The sequence below is a fragment of the Nematostella vectensis genome, chromosome 4 (assembly GCF_932526225.1).
Source record: "Nematostella vectensis chromosome 4, jaNemVect1.1, whole genome shotgun sequence".
Taxonomy (NCBI): Eukaryota; Metazoa; Cnidaria; class Anthozoa; order Actiniaria; family Edwardsiidae; genus Nematostella; species Nematostella vectensis.
Window position 1 is genome coordinate 9,048,500 of NC_064037.1, and position 17,366 is coordinate 9,065,865.

General features: G+C 44.6%; 1 protein-coding gene across 1 annotated transcript in view; it reads left to right on the plus strand.

Moving 5' to 3' along the window:
* Window positions 1-17,366, plus strand: part of LOC5522255 — a 137,609-nt gene that overhangs the window by 17,439 nt on the left and 102,804 nt on the right. The window contains exons 20-48 of the mRNA XM_048726927.1: window positions 254-537; window positions 920-973; window positions 1,630-2,093; window positions 2,730-2,892; window positions 3,169-3,195; window positions 3,528-3,912; window positions 4,283-4,533; window positions 5,113-5,190; window positions 5,675-6,016; window positions 6,325-6,543; window positions 6,868-6,891; window positions 6,982-7,363; window positions 7,731-7,987; window positions 8,467-8,517; window positions 9,101-9,655; window positions 9,962-10,603; window positions 10,818-10,865; window positions 10,987-11,230; window positions 11,722-12,095; window positions 12,488-12,728; window positions 12,876-13,240; window positions 13,306-13,941; window positions 14,031-14,084; window positions 14,178-14,720; window positions 14,809-15,450; window positions 15,554-15,586; window positions 15,691-15,931; window positions 16,243-16,601; window positions 16,681-17,316. Coding sequence (XP_048582884.1) covers window positions 254-537; window positions 920-973; window positions 1,630-2,093; window positions 2,730-2,892; window positions 3,169-3,195; window positions 3,528-3,912; window positions 4,283-4,533; window positions 5,113-5,190; window positions 5,675-6,016; window positions 6,325-6,543; window positions 6,868-6,891; window positions 6,982-7,363; window positions 7,731-7,987; window positions 8,467-8,517; window positions 9,101-9,655; window positions 9,962-10,603; window positions 10,818-10,865; window positions 10,987-11,230; window positions 11,722-12,095; window positions 12,488-12,728; window positions 12,876-13,240; window positions 13,306-13,941; window positions 14,031-14,084; window positions 14,178-14,720; window positions 14,809-15,450; window positions 15,554-15,586; window positions 15,691-15,931; window positions 16,243-16,601; window positions 16,681-17,316 — 8,594 coding nt within the window. The remainder of the gene's footprint in view (window positions 1-253; window positions 538-919; window positions 974-1,629; window positions 2,094-2,729; window positions 2,893-3,168; window positions 3,196-3,527; window positions 3,913-4,282; window positions 4,534-5,112; window positions 5,191-5,674; window positions 6,017-6,324; window positions 6,544-6,867; window positions 6,892-6,981; window positions 7,364-7,730; window positions 7,988-8,466; window positions 8,518-9,100; window positions 9,656-9,961; window positions 10,604-10,817; window positions 10,866-10,986; window positions 11,231-11,721; window positions 12,096-12,487; window positions 12,729-12,875; window positions 13,241-13,305; window positions 13,942-14,030; window positions 14,085-14,177; window positions 14,721-14,808; window positions 15,451-15,553; window positions 15,587-15,690; window positions 15,932-16,242; window positions 16,602-16,680; window positions 17,317-17,366) is intronic.

A 17,366-nucleotide genomic window follows, 5' to 3' on the forward strand; every position in this document is an offset into this window, starting at 1 on the left:
CTTACTATTACTTTATCTGGTGTTTTTTTTCTCTTTTAAACAACATCGAAATGATATATCCTGTACTTACTTGGATGGTTCATGTATATAGTACAAACCCGCGAGTAAAAGCCTTGAGGTCACCGGATTTATGAGTGACGTTGAAGTGTCTACAAACGTTAACGTTCATAAACCTCTCTAATGCACCACAAGCTTTAGTCAACGTTTCTCTAGGTCTACCTTCGTTTTTACGTCCTTCACTTCTTCCCCATAGGTACCTTTTCAGCGGGGTTCCCTCACGCTCTCGTAAAAGGGTCCTGATCGTTTTAACGGATGGCAAGTCTCGGGACTCTGTCACCGGGCCCGCTTTGGCTCTAAAGAGGGCCGGTGTCAGGGTATACGGCGTTGGAGTTGGCCGCGCGTTTAGTAGGGCTCAGCTACGACGCATCTCCACGGATCGCAGACATATGTTCACTGTGGGCTTCAAGGCACTGAGACGTCTTGTCGGGGTCATGAAGAACCGCCTGTGCAGAGAAGTGCGACCAACGCCTACAAAACGTAAGCAATAAATTCGTGCTTCAATAATCACCCTACTAACTTTATTACCATATCCATGTACTCGTGTTGGTTTCCAATACTTTATGAACTTACTGTTTGAATGGGAAACTTACTGTTTGAATGCTTCACGACTCTGAGAAGAGTTTCTCTGACGTTTCGAGCATCAGTTCTTCTTCGGAGCTTTCACAGAGGCGTAAAACACACTATTTCAACCTTGTGTTGATTTATATGCCTGAATCCACCACGTCTACGCAGACCAACTAATTTCCCCTCTAAGCGTGTCTGTAGTTTTTCTGGTCATAACACTGCTTTACTGTATATTTTGTTTTGATTTCCTTTATACTCTTTGATATTTCACTTAGTTTCCTTCCTTATATTTTAGCAACAAAGCGCCCAACCCGTCCCACACGACCTCCAAAGCCGACTAAGCCAGCTCGTAAGTACAATGATACACGGCAAAGAGTAAGTGATAATCAGAATTACCTTGTAACCTTTCCAATGAAATATTTGTTTATATACTTTATAAGCCCTTATATATAGGGCCACGGTTTACTTAATGAACCCGTCATTAAAGGAGAGAGAAGCTAGTTAACAGAGTACATGGGTCGACCTATAAGGGACACTTCCACGGTTTAAGAGTGGTTTGAGCGCTCCTTCAGAAAGCTAAATGCAGTCAAAATGATGAGGAATAGGCGTTCCGGGACTTTTTGAATGATCTTTGATCTTTTAAGGGGAAAGATACGCATTTAAGAACTATGAATTCAGATCTATTTGCAATTCGCAATTATTGGGGTCACAGGACGAAATTGTAACGTAGATATAACAAAGCATAAACATACAAACTTTGAAAGGAGTTGCTCAAGTTGATACAATGGGCACAAGTCTTTAAAGTAATCTTTTTTTCCCGATGGCTGCCACCCCTTCCCCCACAAATAAAAACCTCGCTCATTTTTTAAATGTTTGCTACTGCCACCATCCTCTTGACATCAACGCTCAAGCCTCTAATTGGATTTAATACCCAAAATAATCTGATCGAATATCTGTTCGAATGGTGGTCTTGCCACTAATAAAACTTTCTCACTCTTGTAATAGCTGTACCTCCTGCAATGGGAATCTACCCATTAAACGGTATCTACCAAGGCCGCGACATCGGCATCTATCGGAATCCTTCCGCACGACTATATAATGTCGGTATAGGCTCAGGACCCGATGGCCTTCCGGCAGGCTCCGTGCAACTTCGTGGCCTCCCGAACAGCTATATCTACTACCCGAACAGAGGTCGTCTTGACACCAAGAACTCCATAACAATCGCGATGTGGCTGCGCCCAGAGAGTCGCGGTCCAGTGTTCCACTACATGCCTAGTGGCGCCGGCGTCAATGTCTGGATGTTGCGAACCAATACTGTGATCGTGCGCTTCGTGAATAGGAATCGTCGGCTCGTCCGGTCGGTCTCGAGTCGCGGGGTTAAACCGCGTCGATGGAATTACTTGGCGTTTACATACGACGCCCGGACAGGACTTGGAACAATCTGGAGAAACTCAGTCCCCATCGCACAGGTAATCAAAATGTCACAGCACGCATTCAAAAATAGACTATATTAGAGCAAGGGAAATATGTTCTTAGTTTTTTTTGAATGCCGACTGTACTTGTTGCACACATTTAGCCCACCAAATGCCAGGCGTCAGCTTACGTGGCGTGTGTCTGCTCGTACAACTAAATCTGGTCAGAACCGACGCCTATAATTTTCGAGCCTGCGGCGTGGAGTGAAACATGCTGTAAAGCACCTCAGATTGTGTTTGGTTAAACGACTTGTTATTTGCTTAACGCTTATTAAATGAGAGTCTATAGTTGGCTAAATGTGTTTGCGCTTTCTACTAGCGTAATCAACGTGGTAAGTTACGATGTAAAATCTTGGTTTAACGAATTTTGACTCTGGCTAAACGATGTTTAACGTTGGTAAAATAAGGTTGAATGCTGGTTTAAGATTATAAGCTTGTTTAAAGAGGTTTAACTTTCGTTCAGTTAGGTTCATTGTCTGTTAATAGTTAGACGTTTCTTTAAAGAGTTTTAACGCTAAGGTTGTTTAAGATTTGATGTTTCTTTTTAGAGGTTTAATGTTGGTTTAACGAGGCCAAATGCTGGTTTAATTCTGGGTTAACCATGGTTAATGCTTGTTTTGTTCTTTGTTATAGCGTAACCTGGGTCGGTTCCGCCTGGCCACCAATCATCCCGCAGTGTCCGGTCGTAAGCAGAGAAGCAGATGGTTCTTCCGCGGTGGGATCGCGTGCGTGCATGTCTACAGCACCGCTCTCAACGCCTATCAGATTAGTGCTATCAAGAAATCGTGCTTCAGGGGTAGGTAATCATGCCCGCCTTTAAACTGGGCACCTTGATGGGATCTTTCATAAATCACCCGTTTACCTTACTTCACTCCAACTTTGTGTCAGGGCGCATTGGGTTAAATAAAGAAAGCCCCCTCCCCTTCCCCCCGTAAACAATCCCATAATGCTTGATATTCTGAAACTTAGTAACCAACCTGCACATGTTGATTTTCAATTCAAAACTTGAAGCTTTTGAGCTTGCTTTGTTTTATTGTATTGTTGTACTAACTTTTGCTCTTTTCATTTGCAGCACCAATTACAAGACCAACACCACAACGTGCGTATCAGGAATTTTATTAGCTAATTCTCCATAAGTTATATTTCTTTTAAGTTGTTTGTATGTTAAGTATACAATGAGTTAACTACACGCATATCGCCACCAGTCGGGCCAGTGACGGAACTCTAGCACATTCGTCATGGTGGGTTTTCTAGAAAAGGTCAAAATAATATTTCATAACATTCGCTTATAGCTGGCTGCTTTGCTTAACTCGTTCTTTGGCGTTAATAACTGTTTCAATTCATTACAGCTAATAGAATATGTATTATGATAATAAAAAAATAATAGATTGATTATTTAGATATATTTTATGATTAAATATTTCCCCACAGCTCTACCTGTCGTTGTCGCTATCTACCCCTTGGATAAAAGCAATCGCGGGCGCGACGTCAGCGGTTCTCGACGCCCAACTGGACGCTTTAGTCAGGTCAACTTTGCTACCGGACCGGACGGGGTGTCCAAGACCTCAACAGCATTTTATGGAATCAGGACCAGCTTTGTAGAAATTCCGAACCGTGGACTGCTGGATACGCGGAACTCGATTACCATTTTAGCGTGGATCTACCACAGCGGCAAGTCTGGCCCTATCATCAACTACAACCCTGGCCCAAAATGGGGGCTGCATATGTGGATGACCTCTCCGAGGACCATTCTCGTCCGGTTTGTGACAAGAAATGGAAGGCTCACCCCGCCCCTAGTAGCCTATCGTCGCATAAGGTGGGCTGCTTGTGTGGATAGGGCTCGCCCTTTGATTTGTTTATTACTTAAAAATGTTTGAACCATTGTTCATGCTTTGGTCCAAGTGAAAAAAAGGGTTGATTTTCTCCTTTTATTTTGGGTATGTAAGGAGCTCTAGAGAAATTGGCTTTTTCAATCTGGGGGGTTATTTAGATATACGACTAGAATCCGCATTGACAACCCAAGACAAGTTTTTCACTATCACCACTTATTCAGAAAAAAGCAATAACGAAACATAGGAACTAGCATTTTTTGGGCCAAGGTCTACTGAAGAAGGGGGATTGAAGGTTAGTGCGTTGTACTGAAGGCTCCAAAGCAGCATCGTGATTGGTTCCTATCTGAATTTCAGATACCGCGCTTGGAGTTACGTGGGCGCAACTTACAACCAGCGGACTCGCTTGGCAACACTGTGGATCAACGGGAAGCCTGTGGTTCGTCGTAACATTGGCCGCATTCAGCTTGCCACCGACAGAGCTATCAGGCTTGGTGCCAAGATCCGTGACCGCAGATACTTCCGTGGTCGCATCTCTTGTGTGCAGATCTATAGTGTGGCGTTGAACGCGGCTCAGATTCGTGCCGCTAGGAAAAGGTGCTTTAAAGGTATGATCGACGAACTATTCTTTTTGTGTGTGTGAAAAGTTTACAGTGAGTTGATGATAGTGATGGGCGATTAGTTTAGGGCCTACCCTAATACAATGGAGCAATGCTTTTTGTTGAAATGACAGTTGGTTAAGATGACGATGACATTTACAATAACCACGACCGCAATGACGGTGTTGTTGATGATGGTGATAATATGGTAATGACGATGACGATGGTGATGGTGATTATGACGATGATGATAAAACGACGGCGCACACGCAAAATTTCAGCTCGCGTTACCAATTTTTTTAGCGTGTTCGCCGTCGTCGTCCCTTTGCCGTCGTAAATCTTAAGTTCGCTAATATGATGACAGTGACGATGACGACGACGATAATGATGATGATGATGAAATGCTTTTGTTGTAATGATTAAGATGATGACTATACTTTGATGGTGGTTGTTTTTCTATTTTTGTGAGAATGATAATGATTTAAAGTTAATAAGGGATTCTCATCATATCCACCCTTGCCCGCCGATAGTGACGCCATATAATGAACCCCTAATGCTCTATACTTATCATACTATTTTTTCTCCTAGCTCCTCCCCCTACCAAACCCACGCGACCAACTCTTCGGCCCACTAGACCCACAAGACCGCCCCAGCCACCCATAACAGGCATGTACTATCCTTGATTTAAAGCTGGAATGATGGTATCTTCCTCTCTTTAAATCAATTTCTTAGCGGTCATTTAGCCTATTAAAAAGTGTCAGCTATGATATAATATAAAATAAATTTCAAAATTCAAAATTTCAAATGCTATAACGAGCATAAAAATACCTACGCGTAAATATTGCATTTAGCTAAATCTCTTGGTTAGAAGGACGCGCGTACTTCTGGTCTTTTGCAATTTGTAATTTCCGTCGCCAGAGAGGGGAGCGGTTATAGCTAAAATTACTACAAACAAGCTATAGAAAAATGAGATGGTCTGTGTAGGTGTTATGGAAACAGTGGAATCTAAAAGCGAAGTAGGGCCAATGCTTGGAATGTTAGCAAATGATTTAAGATAAGCGTACAAGATACAAACATTCAACCCTGTGTTTTCTTTACTATTTTTCCTTAGGCTTTACTAACAGTTTGCCGCTTGACCGTCTTTTCTTAGTGTGCCGCTCTACGGTTGACTTGGGTTTCGTCATCGATGGTTCTGGAAGCATAGAGCATTATGGTCGTGGCAACTTCCGGCTGGTCCTCAACTTCGTTAGCGCCATCATCAACTCGTTCACAATCTCACGCCGTCAGACTCGCGTTGGCGTCGTTCTATACTCTTCTCGACCCTATTTGATATTCAACTTCCGGCGGTATTCCAGCAAATCCGCAGTCCTTCGGGCAGTCCGATCCATACGTTATCCTCGCGGAAGTACGTTTATTGGGAAAGCCCTGCGTTACGCGAGGCGAAAGCTGTTCCCCGGTTCCAGGCCGCGAAGTCGCAAGAGAGTACTTATAGGTAACGTTATTATTATGTTCTGATGATTTATAGGTGCTTAAGACTTTCCGAGGAAGTCGGTCTAGTTTTTGGCATAATTTATAATGTTGTTTGTAAAGCGGCACTCAACTAAGCAGTTTGATGTTGAAAAAAGGACAGCAATAAAAATAGCCCAGGAGGGATCTCCTAAAATCCGATGAAAAGAGCTGACGCAATCACGGTATTTTATTCCCCCCCCCCCCCCCCTCCTTCCATCCCAAAATACGACGTCGAAATCGGTACAGTCTGTAATATCACTAGCATTTCATTTTTTAAACATTTTCTTGTAGTCCTCACTGATGGCATATCCCGTGACCGAGTGACAGGCCCATCACGTGACTTGCGCCGCTCGTCCCAGGCCGTGATCTACTCAGTGGGTATCGGACGTCGCTTCAAGCGCTCTGAGCTTAACAAGATCGCAGGCGACGCAAGCCGCGTATTCGTTGCCAGATTCAGAGAACTGAAGAAGATCGTTCGCTCAATAACCAAGCGAGTCTGCCGACCTTACGGTATTACATATATTTTTTTTTATTAACACTTTTAGATGAAACATTTTATTCGTGATTAATTTGGTTTTTTTTTGACACCGTGCTGTATGGAGGAGGATAATGGAGGTGTTGTAGTGCATGTAGACGTGATGTTCCGTAATTTTTTTTAGTATCCTGCTTTCTCCAGCCCCCACTACTTTGGAAAGACTCGATATCGCTTCTATAAGCATGCGGATCGGATCTTAATAACATCAGTTTTATTCGTCTCCCCTGACTTTATATCTATGCGATCATCTAGAAATGTTTTAAGGATGTTATTACTTATTTACTATTTTTTGCTTTTAGTTCCTCCTACGAAAAGACCAACTCGTAAGTATTCAGAGAACTCATTTTATTTTATTTCTTTTACTTTATTTTTTGTTACATTGTATTATAACATCAACGCCCCTTTATTATTAGGGCCGTTGCCTAAATCCTCTGCGGTGTATCCGCTGGACAAACCAAGGCGCGGGCGCGACATTAGTCGCAACAGGAATCCCATCGCTCGACTTGTAAATGTCTCTCTCAAACCCGGTCCCGACGGTCGGCGAGACGGCTCGACGCAGTTCTACGGCAGTCGTAACAGCTTCGTGGAGATTCCGTACCTGCCGAAGCTGCGAGCTAAACACTCGGTCACTATTCTTGCGTGGGTGTACCACGAGGGTCGCGCGGGGCCGATTGTGAACTTTGACCGAGATGGGTGGGGTGTTCACTTTTGGATGGTAGCGCCCCGTAGGCTGTTCGCACGGTTCGTCACGCGAAAAGGAAAAATGACCACCCCAGTCACCACAAAGAAATTCAGGTGATTTTAATTCCTGCGTTATCTTGTAGGAAAATTTTGCTTAATCTTTGCGAGAGTATCCACAATAATTTTCTAAAAGAATAATTTGCACCCAATTCGTCAGTAAGCCAAAAAGGATGCAGAAATGGTTAAATACGTGGTTTCAGCGCGCACATGTGTGTGCCTTAAGTATAAGTAGTTTTTACTACTTTATATTGTGCCTCGAGTATGTGACTTGTTTTCGCTGCACACTTGTGTGTGCCTCAGGTATACGGCGTGTTTTAACTTTGCCCTAATGTGCGCCTCTAATGTGGCATGTTTTCACTGCGTAGGTATTTCATGCCCCGGCGAAAGCTGTGTTTTCACTGGGTACTTATTTTTGCCTCAGGTATAAGGCATGGAACTATGTTGGCGCAAGTTACGATGACAGGACAGGAATTGCCTCGCTATTCGTGGATGGCGTCGTGGTGGCCAAGCGCTTTATCGGTCGCCGACTACGTCTTAATACAAAGCACTCTATCCGGCTTGGTGCACGGAAAGGCGACGGAAGGTACTTCAAGGGGAGACTCTTCTGTGTTCAGTTGTTCAACTACGCGCTCACTTCGCGGCAGGTGCGAGCTGCTAGACGACGTTGCTTTCTTAAAGGTGAGACGGCATCAACGGAGAGTGGAATCTTGCTCTAAGAAAACACGTTTAATAAGGACACCTCGCAAAGAAAGTTTTTAATGTACCTAAAAATTTAAACTCCATATATAGTGTGAAATTTCAGCCCACTTAAAAATTACCTTGTTAATGGGGACAATATTTTGGCAGTGTTAAACGAGGATCTACCGCATACTTGAGAGGAGGGAAGTAATATTAAGTAATTTTTAAGGATTTTTTTTAAACCAGCTCTTCATACTTTCTTATCAATTGCCTCTACCGTCCTTATTGCGATAATTATTTCAACTAAAACGTTTCCCCCAAAACTGGTTGTGGACTAAAATGTATTCAATTTAGGTATGTCGAATTAAGAAACATAGTGTAGTAGCCGAGTGTTTGTTATGTGGCCTACAACCTTGAAATTGTGGTTCGCGTGCTTTTTTCTACCATAATACTTATGATATTACTCTGCTCTCTTTTAGCACCGATCACACGTCCACCGCCAACGCCTCGGCCAACAAAACCTCCACGAGGTATGTCTTTCAACATTGGCTATTTTTCTTGCTTAGTCACAGAGGCAAAATAATATTACAGCCGAAATCTTTGTGAGTAAGTACGCAGCTGCTTTATCTCTTATCATCTTTGTTCTACAAAGGAGTTCTTTTGTCTCTATTTTTCTCGTTCTTTGTGTCGAGGAGCGGATATTGTTCATTTGCCCAATCAAATTGCAGCTTGTAAGAGCTGCGTACTGACCCATCTTTGTCGGGCGATCTACCAGAATCCTGTCTATAAAGTGGCTATTTCTTGATAAGTCACAGAGGCGACATATTATTACAGCGTCTTCTTTGGAAAGAACACGTAGTCAATCACAGTTTTGGGGCGTTTTTGATTGTTGGGTTTATTACTACTTACTATTCGCAAATGTAAGGTAAATTTGATTATAGGAGGTCGGATAACATAAATCAAGCAAAATATGCTTTTAGGAATTATAGTAGGATTTGTTTGTTTGATAATTGATTTGTGAAACAGAAATACTCTCCGTCTAGTCTGTCGAGCTCATAGCGATCCATATTTTGCCTTTCTTGGGGCAAACTAGTATGCTGTTCTTTTCTCTAGTTTGCAGAGTCCGTATCGATCTTGGCTTCTTGATCGACGTCTCACACGGTATGCGCCGTGATGGAGGCTCCACCTTGCCACAGCTAAAGCGCTTCATCCGCCAGATTCTCCGGCGATTTGCACTCGGGAGCCGCCATACGCGAGTCGGCATCATCACCTACAGCACGAAATCGCGTGCTATGATAAGCATTCATCGCGGCATTACCACCAGAACGCTCACCCGTGTCACCTCGCGTATCCGATTCCTACGCGGCCCCAGACGTACAGGTAGAGCCTTGAGGTACGCCCGTAAGTACTTATTCCGTGGAAAGCCTCGTTGCGGCCGTCGTAGAGTTCTTATCGTTGTGACGAGTGGACGGTCTGGGGACCGAGTGCGGAAGCCCTCAAGCGAGCTACAGGCGGTTGGTGTCGAGATTGTTGCGGTCAGTATAGGGGGTGGAGGGCGCCGACAAGTCACAAGGATTGCTAGTACTAGGAGTCATGTCTTTGTCGTGGGCATCAAGCGTCTGGTGAAAATTGTTGGCAGAATCCAAGCACGTGTTTGTACCGCATCGGGTAAGTACAGAAAGATTCCTAAACGTTGCCCCCTTTTTGCCCTTACTCCATTTGTAGCGATATTTATTCCTTTTTTGTTTTTGGAGTATTATTTCTCAAGAATTTCGGTTTTAAAGGGAGGGAGAAAGCTTTATTGATATAAGTGTTATATTTATGATATATTTTTGCTGTGGACACCGACACTTGCCAGTGTTCGCAGACGTGGTAGATAAGTCTATTTTGCATACACACTTGAGCAAAACATGCATTACACTTAAAGATATCCAGTAAATGCAAAATATTATGAGATTTTGTTTGCTGTTTCAGTTATTCGCCGTAAAGCACCAGTCGCCATTTATCCGCTGAATGTCCAAAGTCGTGGGCGAGATGTCAGCGCCGCTCACAACCCGCCCGCGAGACTTTACAATGTCCGACTTGTGTCCGGTCCTGATGGTCACCCACAGGGTGCATACAAGTTCTACGGTCGCCGCAACAGCTTTGTCCTCTACCCGAACAACGGCTGTCTTGACACTCGCTTTTCCATGACCATCATTGCCTGGGTTTATCCAGAAAGCTGGGGACCCATATTTCACTACAACACCAGAGGATGGGGAGTTCACCTCTGGTTAACACGTACTAATGAGTTATTTGTACGGTTTGTACCGCGTACCGGACGCACGGCACAGTTTGTTTCAAGCCGTAACATACGACCACGCACGTGGAATTACATCGCAGCTACATTTGACCACCGCCGAGGTGTGGCCACTTTGTGGAACAACGCGATACCAATTGGTCAGCGGAGGGTTACGGTCTCACGCGCAGGCCTGGCTACTAATTACCCGGCTGTCACTGGGTACAAGGTCGGAGACAGGAGGATTTTCAGAGGACGGGTATCCTGTGTGCAGATCTTCAACTATGCCCTTAACGGTGCTCAGATAAGGAGCCGAAAGAAGGCCTGCTTTTTGCCAGGTGACTCATACTAGCCACGTTTAAGTCGATACTGCACATTTACTTGCTCCACGCAATATATTTATGTTTTTTGTATCTGACTTCGCGGTCTTTAAATAGGCGAGAAATACCTGATGTGCTTTCTCAGTTTCTCTTACTCGAAAGGAAATTAAAAGCCGCTTGCATTTATGCGTTTATACGTACCTCACCTTTTTCGTATTTTCTCTTTTCTCAGTGCCTACGCGTCCAACAAGAAGACCCACTCGGCCCATTCCTAAACCGGGTAGGTTCCACTACAATACGCACTCGGTTGCTGTAGCCACTATTATTACAACCTTGTGCACTTTTAAAGCGCGCGAGATTAAAGTTGCTTTGAATAGGATTGTAACGCATGCCTTTTTTAGTTTGCAAGGTTGAAGTAGACGTTGCCTTTCTCATCGACGGCTCAAGCAGTATATTATCTCGTCGCACGTCTCGTCACTTTGCCAAGATGGTTCGGTTTGTCAAGACTCTGATTGGGTTCTTACCCGTGTCTGGAGGTAGAACTCGGGTGGCGGTTGTCTTGTTCTCCGGGAGACCTTACTTTGTGTTTGGTCTCCGACGGTATAACAACAAGAGACAGATGCTTCGAGCCTTGAGCAACTTGAGGTAAATATAATAGATTAATGTCAGAAGCTCATCATCATTTTCTAAGCGGGGATATGCTAAATTTAATGTTAAGGTACTATGTATGTGTTCAAATTTAGAGACTGTAACTTTCAACCAACCGGATTTGAACTCCATTTAGCCAGGCCGTTGAGCTTTCATCGTAAAACGAGCAACAAGTTGCAAACAGCTTAAGACAGCTGTAAACAGACTCCGACCTCCTAAGGCGTTGCTTTCGCGACACAGAACGCTCACATCTGCGATTGACTTTTTTTGACAATTCATTGAGCTTTGCTTGGATGATATTTGAACAGCTACACAAAGTAGGCTATGCCTAGATTGTATTCTAGATAAACTAATTCTATTATTTTTTTTGCATACACGGCCCATATTGAATAAGTATGGGGTAAAACATATCGCTTTTTACAGATAGCGTTTCAGGTTCGTGAAATTTTTTTTGTACACGATTAAATACTCATTTTTTATATGACCAGGTTCCCACACGGCAACACAAAGATCGGACAAGCCTTGAGGTACGTCAAGCAGCGAGTGTTTCCTCGCTCATCACGCACGCGCAAGCAAGTTCTGGTGGTATTGACAGATGGGATCTCCCGCGATCCCGTCTCTTCCCCTGCACGCTCCCTTAAAAAGTCTGGCGTCGAAATCATATGTCTCGGCATTGGAAAAAAGTTTCGCAGAGGTCAGCTCAACCTCATCGCGACGTCCAGGCGTCACGTTTATACCGCAAGGTTCGGCAGACTAACCAGCGTGCTGCGGGCTATTAAATTAACAATGTGTGCTCCTCGACCGCGCCCACCTGTACCGACGAAGCGGCCTACTCCGACTAGACGACCAGTTCCCGCCCCAGGTGAAAATTTTAAAAATATCTTATTGTATATTTTATATTTCATACAAAGTTTTGTGATGTATTTGGTGACTTCTAGTAGTCGATCAATCGTCTGAACCAACTGAATTGTTTTTATCAACAAGCGGTGTACAGGACTACGAAGATTCACCTAAAAAAGCAAGTAGCGATTTGATCATAGAAAGAAATTTGTAAACCGTTATTTTCCCAGCTCCCTCAGCCAATTCCTAACAAGGACATTTTTTTCATACTTAGTTGTCCTAGAATTCGTGACCACAATCTTAAAAAAGGCGACTGGCCTAACGCCCTAGCTCCTCTAGACAAATTACAACAAAAGCTATTTCTGGATATGAATATAAACGATGATACTATTAAAAATTTATGCTTTTTTATAGTCTGCAAGACTCGATTAGACCTTGGCTTCCTCATCGACGGGTCGGGTAGCATCGAGAAGCAAGGGCGTGGGAACTTTGCCAAAATCATAGCGTTTGTTAAGACGTTTGTAGGATTCCTTCCTTTTGGACGTGGCAAAACACGCATTGGTGTGGTACTTTACTCGTCCCGTGCCATTCCCGTGTTTAGGTTAAACCGATTCTCCACCAGAAAGCAAGTGCTCAGGGCGCTCGATAAAATTAGGTAAGTATAGAATGTACTTCAAGTATATACCAAACGAGAAATTGCATATCAACTCAAACTGCATGGTTTGTTGTCCCCGTTAACCTGAATTCCTAAGTAGTTTTTTCAAGTTTTAACACAGAATATTATTGTTATGTCATTCTTCAGGTACCCTAGAGGGGGTACCAAGACAGGTAAAGCGCTAGACTTCACCAGACGTTACCTCTTTCCCCGCAACAATGCACGCCGTAAACAGGCCCTGGTCGTGATCACAGACGGTCTTTCTCAGGACAGAGTTCAAACACCTGCTGCGCGCCTTAAGGCCAATGGGGTCCAAGTTATCGCTGTTGCTGTTGCTACATCGTCTCGGTTACGCAAAAAAGTGCAGAGATCATTACATGCAATTGCTTCCAAGGGGAAGGTCTTCAGTTCTGGATTCAGCACTCTTGGGGTCATTCTGAGGTCGATCAAACGCACCTTATGCGAACCTGTTCCTGTGACGATCAAACCTACTGTTCCTACACGCACTCCAGGTAAACATTTTTATTATTTAGCAAAGCAGGTGTACGTACGAGCTGACATTATAATTCCTCTGTAGTCCCAAGGCCACCAGCAGCAGCAGTGTACCCGCTAGACAAGCGACGTAGAGGCAAGGACATCAGTCGTAGCGGCAACCAGCCGGCCAGATCTGTAGGTGTCCGATGGGCGCCTGGCCCAGACGGAAGACGACAAGGCTCTACCCAGTTCTTCGGACGGTCTAACAGCTATGTCGAGATTCCTTACTCGAGACGGACTGCTCCCCAGACGTCTGTGACCATCTTAGCGTGGGTCTATCATGAAGGCAGACAGGGGCCTATAGTCCACTACAATCCCAACGGATGGGCCGTGCACTTCTGGATGGTCGGACCTCGCACCCTGTTCGCCCGATTTTTCATGAATAGAAGAGTTGCTTCCAAGTATATAACGAGCAAGGCTTTCCGGTATCGTGCCTGGAACTATGTGGGTACTACGTATAATGGACGTACGGGTATTGCGAAATTGTTTGTCAATTCCAGACAAGTCGCCAGGAAAAACGTCGGCAGGTCTCGCCTGTCTACCAGGTATCCTATACGCATTGGTGCTACAAGACATGATCGCCGACACTTCAAGGGACGCGTGTTCTGTGTGCAGATCTACGGAAAAGTATTAAACAGAAAACAGATCAACGACTTGAAGAAGAGGTGTTTTGTACGCAGTAAGTAAATCATTTGCTGGCCTCAATGTAGGGATCACTCGATAGTTTATTTCTAACGGTTTTGACGGACTCGTGTTGTCTATTTGCAGTTCCTCAACCAACTCCACGACCAACACCACCCAAGCCAACCGCACCGCCCAAAGGTGAATTATACTACATTGCCTTGTTAATTATTATATATTTCTCTTGCTTAAGGGATATGCTGCGAACTCTAAAACTCATTGTTCGATCTCCAGTTTGTCGACAACGGATGGATTTGGGATTCCTTATCGACATTTCCTCTCAAGTCAGACGTGCAAACATTGGGAATATTCGTCTCTTTATCAAGGAAATGGTTCGTAGGTTTGTCGTGTCTCGACGAGAGACACGTGTAGGAATCGTCGTTTATTCGTCCAGACAGCAAAGGGTACTTGCTCTCAGTCAATCTATTAGCCGTTCTAGTGTCTACCGCGTGTTGTCACGAATCAGAATCATCCGCGGACAGCGCAGGACAGGCAGAGCTTTGAGGTACACTACAAAATATCTGTTCTCAGGAAAGCCACAGTGCGGCCGCAAGAGGGTTCTTGTGGTTCTGACAAGTGGTGGATCTGTGGACAGTGTTCGCATACCGGCGAGAGGACTTGCAAACATCGGAGTGGAAGTATTTGTATTGGCAACCAGGAGAGGACGCAACCTAAGGCAGATTGCCACCTCGAGTCGGCATGTAATATATGTTTCGTACCGTAATCTAATCAGCAAGGTCGTTTACCTGAAGAACAGGGTCTGCACCTCTCCTAGAAGTAAGTTTTATAACATTTCTGTTGTATTTTGTATGTTTTCAACAAAGTACCTTATAGTGACTTATTGTTTCTTTGTTTTGGTTCGCAGTTATCGTACGACGAGGTGCCGTAGGCCTGTACATGTTGACCAGTGCTAGTGGAGCTCGTGACGTCAGTCGCAACAGAAACCCTCCCGCAAGGTTCAGCTACGTCAGCTACATTAAAGGACCCGACAGGCACCCAAAAGGAGCACTATATTTCCGTGGGAGAAAGAACAGTTATGTGCGAATACCTAACACGGGATGTCTAGACACGAGGCAGTCGATAACTATCACTGTGTGGGTGTATGCAGAGTCGCCCGGTCCGATTGTCCATTACAACCCACGTGGCAAAGGCGTCGGTCTCTGGATGTCGAGAAGCAATGAAGTGTCGGCTATCTTTGTCGACCGTTCCCGATCACGTGTCTACCGCGTAAAGAGCAGGAACATTCAACGGCGACGATGGATCTACTATTCCTTGACGTATGACCGGCGAAGTGCCTTGGCCACGTTGTGGAAGAATGCCGTGCCCATCTCACAAAGACGATTGCCACAGCTACGAGTGGGTCTAGCGACGAACTATCCAGTTTCCATAGGTGCAATTCCTGGAAGTCGTCAATATTTCCGCGGCCGTGTGGCTTGCCTACAAATTTATCCAAGAGCATTGACTGCCGCCCAGCTGAAATCAAAGATGATTGCTTGCTTCAGATCAGGTACGTGCAGTTGTAATTTGTTTTAAATGGTCGTGTACTAACTTTAGCGTTTACTCTTGATATTTTGATGTTCTCATGATGGGCTTTTTGTATTGTTTTATAGTTCCCATTCCTCCTGTGCCAACTAAACGCCCCAGTAAGTACCAAAAGGGGTATCTCTTTTAGTAAAATAGTACCTTTGTGTTTGTTTGTGGCATAAAGTAAGGAGAGCATGTAGCCTAATAATCCGTCTTTTTACAGCTTGTAAGGTCCGTCTTGATCTGGGTTTCTTAATTGACGGTTCTGGTAGCATCGAAAGGCAGGGTCGAGGTAACTTCGGCCGAGTGATCAACTTCATCAAGACCATCGTCAGTCTTTTGCCAGTATCACCAAGGCAGACCAGGATAGGGGCTGTTCTATTCTCTTCCCGTCCGTACCTGATGTTCAACTTCCAGAAATACCGAACAGTGCGGCAGGTCCTTGCTGCCTTACAGCGTATCAGGTAAACAATCAAGAAGATTCCATGGAATAAATTGTAGCCCCTTATTGCTGTCGTAATGCCATAGTGAGGAGAGGAGGAGGGTGCGTGTACGTTTATGCATTGTTGATTTTTTATCGTCTATGAAACCAAAACGATCCATTGTTAAATGTTTTATTACTTATGTCTTCGCTATAGTGTTATTGAAATCTAAGACAAAGTATTAGTTTTAGTTTTGCTACTATCTTATGTGTGCTGAAGTATCTTTCACATACGTTTTGATGATTCAGCTTCTCTTTTTCACTTACACGTTTTGTAAATTTTCTAATTCAAAGGTACCCACGCGGAGGAACAAAGACTGGACGAGCATTGAGGTACACGTACAGCCGACTATTCCGATCCAGGTCACGTGTCCACAAACAGGCGCTTATCGTGCTGACAGACGGCAAATCCCAAGACTCTGTTGGCCAACCGGCCGCTTTCATCAAAAATCAAGGAGTTGAATTGTTTGCTATCGGAGTAGGCAGGAACTACCGACGGCGGGATCTGAATCAGATTGCATCAAGAGGCAACGTTTTCACTGCCAAGTTTGAAAACCTGGGAAGGATAATTGGTGCTATTAAATCTAAAGTTTGCAGACCACAACCGATTACACCAAAACCCGTGCCACCTACTGTTCCTACAAGGCCTCCAGGTAAGCTTTTTTGATTTGATTGCAACAATGTAAGGCGTTCAAATGATTATTTATCGGTTTGCATTTACTCGTTTCACAGTCCCAAGGCCACCAGCAGCAGCAGTGTACCCGCTAGACAAGCGACGTAGAGGCAAGGACATCAGTCGTAGCGGCAACCAGCCGGCCAGATCTGTAGGTGTCCGATGGGCGCCTGGCCCAGACGGAAGACGACAAGGCTCTACCCAGTTCTTCGGACGGTCTAACAGCTATGTCGAGATTCCTTACTCGAGACGGACTGCTCCCCATACGTCTGTGACAATCTTAGCGTGGGTCTATCATGAAGGCAGACAGGGGCCTATAGTCCACTACAATCCCAACGGATGGGCCGTGCACTTGTGGATGGTCGGACCTCGCACCCTGTTCGCCCGATTTTTCATGAATAGAAGAGTTGCTTCCAAGTATATAACGAGCAAGGCTTTCCGGTATCGTGCCTGGAACTATGTGGGTACTACGTATAATGGACGTACGGGTATTGCGAAATTGTTTGTCAATTCCAGACAAGTCGCCAGGAAAAACGTCGGCAGGTCTCGCCTGTCTACCAGGTATCCTATACGCATTGGTGCTACAAGACATGATCGCCGACACTTCAAGGGACGCGTGTTCTGTGTGCAGATCTACGGAAAAGTATTAAACAGAAAACAGATCAACGACTTGAAGAAGAGGTGTTTTGTACGCAGTAAGTAAATCATTTGCTGGCCTCAATGTAGGGATCACTCGATAGTTTAT